The sequence below is a fragment of the Oryza sativa genome, chromosome 3, assembly GCF_034140825.1.
Source record: "Oryza sativa Japonica Group chromosome 3, ASM3414082v1".
NCBI classification, from domain to species: Eukaryota; Viridiplantae; Streptophyta; class Magnoliopsida; order Poales; family Poaceae; genus Oryza; species Oryza sativa.
In genome coordinates, this window is record NC_089037.1 from 29,301,770 (window position 1) to 29,313,175 (window position 11,406).

The following is an 11,406-nucleotide window of genomic DNA, read 5'->3' on the forward strand; positions in this document are numbered from 1 at the left end:
AGAGATGTGTATATCTAGGAATGGAGGGAGTATGTTTTGTTGAACGAGTGAACGACACTTTTTTTCATCAAGGGTACCTAGCTAGCTAGGGACCATGTGGTTTTGTGCCAATATGTATGTTGATGTTGATGAGCTTTATATCACAACTCACCAAGGCCCCACGTCGAGTAGGGTTCAGAGGACTTACACAACACATATGGCAAATGGTCCTTACCCCAGAGAAACGCAGAAATGTTCAATGTATGCATATATACACACACGCGATCGATCGAATTCCTGTGTGCTGAGCTGAGACTGGGAGAGGATATATATACAAAAATACAAGTCAGTCGTTTCCTGAAGAAGAGGATTACAAAGGAGGCAGATCCGTTTCCAGCCCCCCCTCCCCTCCCATTCAGCCAATAATAAATGCCCTAGGTCACTTGTAGCCAATAGCGATTCAACATACACACATGTACTACCACAGCTTTTGCCCCAACAGTAGTGTCCTTTGCCTTGTATTCTCCTCTCCTCTCCTCTCCTCTTGGTGATGACTGATCGATGACCACCAGCTGCTGCACATATCATCCCCTTTCACTCCCTCTCCCTCTCTCTCTCTCTATAAGATGGCAACACCCTGATCTCTAGCTTAGCTGCAGAGGGGAGAGGAACCTCACATCCAAACTCCTAGCTACAACTTGTACTAGCATCCTAAGCAACCAAGCACAACCAAAGCAAGCAAGCACGAACAATTCTTTCTTCCTCTCTACCTCTAGCTGCTGCCTGCCTCCTAATCCTCCTACCCACCACTCCACATGAGCCCATGCTGTGTGCCTGTGTCTGTGTGTGTGTTCTACTCCTACCATGAGAGAAGAGACCAAGCATCAACCAAGCTAGCTAGCTCGTCCTCTCCTCGATCTCTACTTCTCTCTCCCACACAAGCTGAGCGCCCAGGTAGGCTGCCTGCTAGGTCTCGTGCATGGCCGGACACATCTGATCATAGCCCACTACGGCACTATTCCCCCCTTCCGCCTCGCACGCTGAGAGGTGGCCGGAGAGGGAGGGAGGCCAGCGAGCAGCAGTAGCAGCAGCAACGCGGCTAGGAGTAAGGAGTCCCATCAGTAAAGCATGCTTCCTTTCTTCGATTCCCCAAGCCCCATGGACATACCGCTTTACCAACAGCTTCAGCTCACCCCTCCCTCTCCAAAGCCCGACCACCACCACCACCACCATTCCACCTTCTTCTACTACCACCACCACCCACCTCCCTCCCCTTCCTTCCCCTCCTTCCCCTCCCCCGCCGCCGCCACGATCGCCTCGCCGTCGCCGGCCATGCACCCCTTCATGGACTTGGAGTTGGAGCCGCATGGGCAGCAGCTGGCGGCGGCGGAGGAGGACGGGGCAGGCGGGCAAGGCGTCGACGCCGGGGTGCCCTTCGGCGTCGACGGAGCGGCGGCGGCCGCGGCGGCGAGGAAGGACCGGCACAGCAAGATAAGCACCGCCGGCGGGATGAGGGACCGGCGGATGCGGCTGTCCCTCGACGTCGCCCGCAAGTTCTTCGCGCTCCAGGACATGCTCGGCTTCGACAAGGCCAGCAAGACGGTGCAATGGCTCCTCAACATGTCCAAGGCCGCCATCCGGGAGATCATGAGCGACGACGCCTCCTCCGTCTGCGAGGAGGACGGCTCCAGCAGCCTCTCCGTCGACGGCAAGCAGCAGCAGCACAGCAACCCGGCGGATCGGGGCGGCGGCGCCGGGGACCACAAGGGCGCCGCTCACGGCCACAGCGACGGGAAGAAGCCGGCCAAGCCGAGAAGGGCAGCGGCCAACCCGAAGCCACCGCGGCGGCTGGCCAATGCGCACCCCGTCCCCGACAAGGAGTCGCGCGCCAAGGCGAGGGAGCGGGCGCGGGAGCGGACCAAGGAGAAGAACCGGATGCGGTGGGTCACCCTCGCCTCGGCAATCAGCGTCGAGGCGGCCACCGCGGCGGCGGCCGCGGGGGAGGACAAGTCGCCGACGAGCCCCAGCAACAACCTGAACCACTCATCGTCCACCAATCTTGTGAGCACCGAATTGGAGGACGGCTCCTCGTCAACGCGCCACAACGGCGTCGGCGTCAGCGGCGGCCGGATGCAAGAAATCTCGGCGGCTAGCGAGGCGAGCGACGTGATCATGGCGTTCGCCAACGGCGGCGCGTACGGCGACAGCGGCAGCTACTACCTGCAGCAGCAGCATCAGCAGGATCAGTGGGAGCTCGGCGGCGTCGTCTACGCCAATTCGCGGCACTACTGCTGATGTGATCATCCATCCACACACGAACGAACGAACGAACGGTACGGCACTAAGATCGAACTCCTGCAGCTACATAATTATCCTTTGCTTCTCAAGAGTAATAATTCTTGACGTGTTAATTAATCCGGGTGTGTATTAATTCCCTCTTTATTATTTTTTCTCGCGTTTATCCGGAGTTGACTGTGGTGAAGACGAACTTTGGTTTGGTCATCGCATGGTGTGCATTGCATATATAGCTAGCACTATCGTCTGATCGATGATTCATCATCAATGGAGTCGTCTAGTATTAATCTGTGTGCATGTTCAGATGCTCTCTGTAAACTGATAAGCTGGATACCTTGATCGCGAGCAGGTAGATATGCCTCTCCTGAATGAGTGAAAAACAGCTGGTTTATAGTTTGCAAAAGTTGGAGACTTGTTACTGTATTAGATCAGATCTGAAGCTAGGACACTAACTTTCCAATTTCAATCATAAATAAGAGGGAGCATATGGTGGATACGACCCAGACTTGCAGTAGTGTTTTAGTTCATCATCATCAGATGTTCATAAAATAATTACACTTGGCATGCATGTAAGATGAATTTCTGTACCAACTCCAGCTTAACAATTGATGTGCCTCTGGAAAAGGTAGTTGATCATTTCATTGATTGGTTCACATGGTAAGTTCCACGATTCAGCTAGTTTTTTCTCCTGATTCCTCACTAATTTCCTGATGAGTGGTGGTAAAATTACATCGAATTTTCTTCACTACTGTAAGTAAGTAAGTAAGAATGTTTGAAAGTAAGTAAGAATGTTTGAAAGTAAAGGTCATGGTACTCATATATGTACAACTCACTAGATGCATATTCCATAAAGTACATTATCCATTATGCATATATGCTATTCCACGCATTGATGGACACACATCATATAGCATCTGTTTGCTGAAAGGTAATTAAATATTAAGCTAGCACAAACACATCAATGTTTTGATGTTTATTTTGCCAACAGATCGATGCAGAACACTTCAAATTGATGTAGGAAGCACAATGGAAACTAAAATACTTCATTGGTAATTAAAAGCCAAATGGACGTGTTTTGTAAGTTGTAACTATATACACACAAGTCTTCCAGCCAACTTATAATGACAACTGAAGTGTGGTATACTATAAAACTGAAGTATGGAAGTACTGCCCTTAATTAAAAAAAAGAATAAAGCTTAATACAATTGCTAATATTTTTTTCTAAGTCCTATAGGGGGAGGTCGGGAGCTATATATCTCATGTATCCACTCCCCAGAAAAAAAAACTCAACTAATGCACCAATAAGAAAGTACTGTAATTTATATAAGAAAAAATGATCGAAACCCTAAATTATTCTGGCTTGAATTGAAGACTTCGTTGATAGAGAAGATCTTTTTCCCCACTTGTGAAATAATGAAGGGACTGCAGGTGAAGAAGTATTTATTGTTCAGGGCATATAAAAGTAGCTAGCTAGCAGCATCAGGTTAAAACATACAATATATAATTGATATTATCGAGTATAATACAACTGATGTTCCAGTATATACTGTTCTATTATTATCATGCATATTTGTATGTATTTCAATACCATAATCGCTGTGCTAGGTCAGTTAGAGAATATATTTGGATTCAGTACAGTACTACGGTTTGCTACTTTTTTTTTATTTTGATTACTGCTACCTCCGTCCCAATATATGTGTAGTTGTGGGTTTCCATGTCTAATTTTTGACGGTCCATCTCATTTGAAAAAAAATATGAAAAAAATTAAAAAAAAATAGTTACACATAAAGTAATATTCATGTTTTATCATCTATTATCAATAAAAATACTAATCATATTTTTTTCCAAATAAGACGGATGGCAAAACGTTGGACACGGAAATCCACAACTGTATATTGGAACGGAGATAGTACAATATATATAGATTTCCCCTTATATATTCAACTTTTTCTACCACCGACATTGTATTAAGGCTCCCATTTAGTATAGCTGAAATTGATGGATTTTATAGTTATTTGAAGGCATAAAAGAATGAACTAATTACTATAAAGTTGAAAAGTTGATTTATAGAAGTATTCCAGGAAAATTTTATATAAAATTCTTTTGAACGAAATGTGTTGTCTAGGATCTTGGGAAATATGTACATGAAAAATCCAAAATAAAAAACACAACAAGGCCTAAATAATCTTATGAGGTTATTATTTTTTTGAGCTATATCATTCTTCCATTACCATAATTTTAAAAAAAATACACTTCACATAAGGGATCAATGCAGCCCCTTATCGATCATAACTATTTTGTGCATTGTACAACTTTTATTTAATTCATTGTTTCTATGGTTATATATCTTCTTCTTTTGGATAGCAAGGCTATTTCTTTTTTATAAGATATTTTTTATTGTCCTTGAGAAATACCTCGGGTGTCTTAAATTTTACCTTATACCTTGAGCTAACTAGCTAGTACCTATCGGTACAAAGTTTTATCCTTAGAAAGCATAGTACCTCCCCCTTCTCAAGCATGATAAAATTATCATTTTACTATGTTTATTGCATATCAGTATATACAAATTTGGTTCGATAAACTTTGAAGCAATCAATTAATATATCAACCAATCAATTAATATATCAACCAATGCTTTGGCTGAATACATTATGATGTAGATTCAGATTCTCCATATTAAAAAATCCACCAATATTGTGTTTGCAAAAATGCATGGGAGGAAAAAAATACTTATTGCCGCGTCCCCTAATTAAACATGCTGACAGAAGTTAACAGATGAACACATGTACACAATGAATTCTTGGACTATAAAATGATATGGATTTTTACTAATAAAAATAAAGTAGTGGAAAGTAAAAGGTGTGGTGGGCATCTGTAAATTTACCAACAAAATTCCTTCCACCGGCCGCCTCGTCCCAACAGCACTAGAACTGCGATTGATCTGTCACCACCAATATAATGGGCCGGTCGGTAGCAGTAAAACTAACTGTTTGGGCACGTAAAATGTACAACGATTAATTGCAGCCACGACCACAATGGTCACATGCTGTACTACAAGAGGACTAAGGACAAACAGTGTGCACATGTATCTAGTCATGTCATTCTGAAGTACTTTGTGTAAAAAAGACCAAGGATATTGTATCTATGCACAGTCAATACGCGTACCTGATCTGATGAACTGAGTACATCGCACAGTCACGGTACAAGGGTACTGTTCCATCACCCAATCGTAGAATGCAGTTTAGTTCCATCATCAAAAGATGTGTACATACTCTATCAGTATCGTGCATATGCGCTTTGCTCATATATATATGCATGCAACTCGTTGTACAAAATTCAGTACGAGCACTCCATATGTTCATCGTCAGAATCATATCTTATTTCACCAAGAAAAATAAAACACTTTAATTGTTTGAACCCCTGGAGACATGTATTCGATCACATAGAGTATCAATCAGGTCATGCGTGATGCCACAAATTTCAATCACTAAAAACATATTTACTGCAGCAAGATCAATTGGATCTCCATACCATTTACTGGCAAAAATTTTATAGATCATCGCATGGAATGATGCTATATATAATGTATATATAATGTAGCATGAGAACAGAGCACCCTTGGTTACACGACATATAGCACCAATAGCTAACGTGAAAACCGTACTGCAGCAGTTGCATGACCTGGTCAAAAATTAACCTTTCAATTTGGTCCACAATATATAATGTATTATATCTAACCTGCTGTCATGATCGATTTTGCCCAGTGCAAAAACTATTAAAACCTGTACAAGACTTAACCACACGCTTTCGGTTAGCCATGGATTATATACAGTGGTTTTGGTCTGGATCTAACCTCTTATGACCGATTGATCTGGATCTGCCAATGAAAACCATTCCAACCTGCATCAAAATTTGACTTAGCATGGAATATAAGTGCTTGTACAAATTCCATAGCAGAATGGCACAAAATTTCACAAACTGAAAACAGAATCCTTTTCTAAATTAAATTTTGTTATCGACGAACGCGCAGATGTGTAGCAAATTTGGCAAAGTCTACGAAAGTTGCAGGCCGAGTGTCTAAATTAACCGAAAACACACATGAATCTCTGTGAAAATCAATGGCCAAAGGCTTGTATCGACTTCTTGTGGAATCAAAAATGCCGTGTAATAATTATGTGATGATATAGTAAAACCGCATGTATATGGTCGCATGCATGCTCCATGTTCGCTGAGAAGCACGTGCTCAATTAAATCTCAGAACTGTTACAGTTAAGAACGAATATATTTCACACTAAGGAATTCGCCCCCTACAAATATTTGGGGGAATTATTATAGGGTTTCAGATGGAGGACTCTTACACACTTGATATATTCTCAAGAAGAAAAAAAACGCTAGGAACATTTCAGTAAAAAAATGCGGAATAAATTTGTTTTAGTAAATATGCGTTCAAGCAGTTTCTGACAATTTCTGATAAATCCATTCATTAACTATATATAATTTCTTAGCGCTTAAGGCCATCTCCAATCCAGAAATTTAATGGATGGTGTCTTCAAATTAAATTTTCATCCAATCACCTCTCTTCTCTCTCTTTTTATTCACCTATCCCCCTTAATTTTATTCTTGGTTCTTGTGTAGAAATGATTTCTTGCATGAGAAATGGTTTATTTATTTTTTTACCTCTCTCATCATTAACTCTCTTGCCACATAGGATTTTTACTTATGTGTCAATGTATTTAATGCTATGAAAACTAGATGACAAGCACAGGATTAATTAGCACTTCCTGCATTAACTTTTGTAGGGGTCTGGCACAAATGAACCTATACAGGATTAATGTTGCTGCAAGGATCATGGAAGTTTAAGTGTTTAATAAATTTTAAAAATTTCTAAATTGCAAATGAAATTGATGGCACAATTATCTAGGGACACTAGAGGACATCCCGCTCAATGCAGCAGGATAGTGATGTGTGCAATACAGTTGCAAAATTTTAATGCATAGATATGAGAAAATATTACATATAGGATAACATGAACTACAAAAGTGTTATCCAATGTTGTCAAATATGGCGACGGCATAACTTCTTTATAGCAATAATATTCTATACTAATTGAAGCACTCAATGTTGACTTATATACTAATTAATGAGGAATAATAGCTACAAAATGAAGAATTGTGATTAAACATGAAAATGATCCAATGACTCTTCTTTCTAAATGATGTGGCTCAATGCATGTTGAGCTATTGATCACAACTATATAGGATGTATAGATATGTCCCAAGGATATACATAAAACATCTCCATCATCTAAAAATATATAAACACGGGGGGTGAATCAAAGTAACATATTTTCAAACACATGTGAATTATTTTAGAATTCTTATTATGTTTAGGTTATATGAAGGGATCGATAACAAAAAAGAGAGCTAGCTAGGTTATATGTAGGATGGTTTACCTCAAGTTAAAAGTTTTATATTTGAAAGTTCTTATTGGAGTACAAGTGAAATGCTAATCTTTCTTCATCAACTTAAGCTTTTAGATTAAATTGGTTGGTGCATGCAACTCAATATGTGCTATTAGAGCCAAATGTTGAGTTTGAATCCCATCTTTCCTCATTAGTATAGGTTTTGGGTTGAACTAGTCGGCACATGTAACTTAATAATTCTCAATATCCATTCAAATGACTCAGTAGTTCTCAAACCAACCTCAATTAAGTTGAATGTTTTCCAGGTGAAGGTTTCCAGTCTGTGCTGAAAAAGTTACAGATCACCTGCACAACTCTGTTTCAGATTTGAATTGCAAAGTTTTGGTTCTGATAGTAATTTGATTCGTCTCTTAGAACTGATGAACTGACTGAAAATCATCCACAAAAAACCTAATCCACTTATGCCAAACCTGAAACCATCTGAACCTTCTTGCGTGCGCCAAACCAGCTGTCAATAACCTTACCTAGCTAACATGAAAACAAAAATCATAGTGCATGTCTCCCAAAAGAATGATTAATTAGTAAACAAAGCATGTGCCTGCAAATGGCTATTTTATATTCAATTGCTAATTTAGGAAAGAAAACGTGCCTGGAAGGGAGTTTGGGTGCCCGGCCTCTGATATTGTTAATATACATATGTGATATGTGCATGCTGTTCCCTTCCAATTAAGCTCGTAATATCAGAGGAAAAAGGATCACATTTCAGAGCCAATTTTAGAAATAGTAACTCAAAGAATACCTGCAGATGAGATAACCAAAGCATTCAAAACTTAGAACAAAACAACTGAAGCATATATGTCATGGCTTAATTGGATGAATGGACCATGAATATTACACAATATATCGTTATGCTTAATTTGGTGGTAAAATGTGAGTTATTAATGTTAAGTCTGTTTAATGCTAGCTAATTACATTACTACCTCCATCCCATAATATAATGAATCCAAGCATTTGAATTGTGTCTCACCAATATAAGGTGTCCGGTTGTCCAATCAATCAACTCTTATTCAAATTTCTCCTTATATTAACTCCAACTACCTTAATTTCCACACTCTTCCTATACTCTTGACATAATAAGGTCATCGTATTATTTCTCCTTGTTACTTAATGTGTTCAAAACAACCTAGAATCCCATAAACGGATGGAGGTATTACCGATGAACTCTTAGTTTATTATCATTTTGTTCACTTTTATCCTTAACGGGTAATTAGTTTCTATTTTTATGTGACCCTCAAATATCGTACTATATATATACCGGTTAAATTTTTAGTAACTACTCCCTTCGTCCAAAAAAAAACTCAAACTAGGGTCACATCCCCTCCTAGGTTGAGTTTTTTTTGGACAAGGTCACATCCCCTGCTAGGTTGAGTTTTTTTGGGACGAGGTTACATCCCCTCCTAGGTTGAGTTTTTTTGGGACGGGGGGAGTTGCTAGTAATACATAATGGTGATATTCTACCCACCAGGCCACCCTCTTGTCGTCTTGTCACCCTTGTGGGTATGTTTTCTTCCAATTTACTAATAATATTGATGATCAATTTGGATTTACAGTATAAAAAACAACGGATATATACTTGAAAAAACATTAAATGAGGTCAGAATTGTGGACTAGAAGTTCATATCAAGCAAATGCATAAAAAGTATCACTATTTTGTCACATGTAAGCATTCAAAAGGGAATGTCAAAGATATATAACATTAATACTATAAGTATATATTCAATCGGACCGTCTGAGCAACTAATGAATATGTTATTTCTAGGGAAGGAATATATATGATGCTAATTTCATATATATATAGGATAGGTTGAAGTTCAAATATTCAACAAAATGGTGAGTGGCCTGCCATTGAACAAAGGAAATTGAGATTGAAACATTGACGGTATATAATAATGTAAATTGTATTTGACATCCATACAGAACTAAAGGCCAAGAGTAGTAATCTGTCCCATCTCAGATTTAGTACTACTGTTCAACCAATTTCGGTGTTACATTAATTTAAGACAAAATTAAATAAGAATCGTAGAGGATACCAGAAATCATTTTCAACCAATTTTGGTGTTACATTAATTTAAGACAAAATTAAATAAGAATAGTAGAGAATACCAGGTAAATCCTTAGCACATCCAAAGGAAATTGAGATTGGTACGCACTCCCATTTTTAAGTTATTTGTTCCTTCAAAATACATCAGTTCCCAAAAAATGGAGCAGTGAAACATATGCATCACTTGCTAGCTAGCTTAAAAAACTTATGCTAGCCTCCAAAATGCAACCAGTTAATTGAGAAAAGACTATTACGCAGGAGAGGGTCATGGAAGCAGGAACGCGATCTGACGTGCACGTACATGAGAAGCGGATTGGTCAAAACTAACTTTTGCATGCGTGTGCTTGATTTGACCCATTGAAACGTAGCTTTCTCATCACCCTGCTGCAAGGTGTCGCTGCGAGATCGATCGCCATGAGGAAACATGAAGGCTGTTCTGCATTTCGTGCAAAAACAAGGAAACATGGAATAATTAATTTGGATCTCTCTCAACAGAGAAGCCATGAACTCCAAGAAGAAAAAAACAAGAGGACTTGTGGATTTGAATGAAGCATGATTTGATGCCAAGAGGAGGAAGAGTCCGGAAGAGATTAGTGAGCAGTTACCTTCGCCATGGAGTAATTTGCTGCAGATTCTCTCTGATCCAGATAAATCCATATAGGTGGTGAAACTGATTAAGGAGAGAAATGACGAACACTGACCTCCGAATAGAGCTACCATCCCCTCTCATTCTCTTTCTCCTCTTCTTCCATCTCCTCCTCCTCCTCCTCCTCCTCCTCCTCCTCTCTCTCTCTCTCTCTCTCTCTCTCATTCTCTCTCTAACTCTTTCTCAAGAGGGGAAAAGAAGGCTATCCTGAATGGATATGTATATGATGTCCTCCGATGCGTGATGTTTCCTTCCTCCCTTGTGTTTTTCTCGGCGAAATGATTCAAAGTTCATGTGGAAAAGGCTGCAGATACTACTTTCTTTTGCAGAGAAGAAAACAAAGGGAGAAGAGAAACGCAATGCAGTCCACGTTCTGTGGCTTTGGATAGAATTGGGGGGATGAAGACAACTTTCACTGTTAGGCCAAAGAATATAAAGCAGCAACAACAAATAGGAACGGTCGCTTCCAGGGTGTACGAGCGATAAAAACGTACAGAAGACAAGTACAGGCTTGCTTGGTTGTCACTTGCTAGCACATGATGTGTGGGCCTGTGCCATTAGAACTTTCAAAGCCTCATGTAAAATGTCGTCATTTGTTCTAACTGAGATTTAATTTGGACTGTTGGATTTTTGTAGGCGCTTTTCTTGAAGAAAATATCAAAAGGCCTGAGCTAGTCAAGTTAAATGAGCCCAGAAGATATGGCATGCCTTTCCTATAAATTCATGTACATTGTAATCCCGTGCTACAAAGACGATGATATTCGTTAAACATTTGTGATAAGATCTGCTTTCAAATTTGTGGTATTAGAATATTTGTGTAAAATTGAATTTTTCACACTAATGCGTGGATGCATGCCCTCGCTTTACAAGCTAGCTAGCCAACCAAATATAGTTACAAAAATTCTAAAAATTCAATAATATGCACTATGGTGCCATACATACACCTTCATAATAATCCAAACC

General features: G+C 40.1%; 1 protein-coding gene and 1 long non-coding RNA gene across 6 annotated transcripts; one reads left to right on the forward strand and one right to left on the reverse strand.

Annotated features, from left to right (window-relative positions):
- The first annotated feature begins 467 nt into the window (after window positions 1-467).
- LOC4333856 (transcription factor TB1-like) lies at window positions 468-11,191 on the forward strand. Its single transcript, XM_015774751.3, has 2 exons — window positions 468-2,312; window positions 11,080-11,191. Exon 1 carries the CDS (start codon window positions 1,108-1,110, stop codon window positions 2,272-2,274), a length of 1,167 nt encoding a protein of 388 aa, XP_015630237.1. The 5' UTR covers window positions 468-1,107; the 3' UTR covers window positions 2,275-2,312; window positions 11,080-11,191.
- On the reverse strand, window positions 3,304-11,002 carry LOC136355884 (uncharacterized). Of its 5 annotated transcripts, none has more exons than XR_010740428.1 (7): window positions 10,403-11,002; window positions 9,860-10,233; window positions 8,346-8,495; window positions 8,167-8,220; window positions 7,977-8,041; window positions 5,159-6,174; window positions 3,304-3,696 (listed from the first exon to the last, which is right to left on the reverse strand). It is a non-coding gene; the product is annotated as an uncharacterized lncRNA (long non-coding RNA). The 5 variants fall into 5 exon arrangements; XR_010740427.1 differs by having other exon boundaries at window positions 5,159-5,215; window positions 5,440-6,174; window positions 7,977-8,220; window positions 10,403-10,999; XR_010740425.1 differs by having other exon boundaries at window positions 5,159-5,260; window positions 5,440-6,174; window positions 7,977-8,220; window positions 10,403-10,999.
- Window positions 11,192-11,406: the final 215 nt, after the last annotated feature.

Bases quoted from the DNA above. Each gene is read 5' to 3' on its own strand.
- LOC4333856 (XM_015774751.3), top strand. From the start codon at position 1,108: ATGCTTCCTTTCTTCGATTCCCCAAGCCCCATGGACATACCGCTTTAC.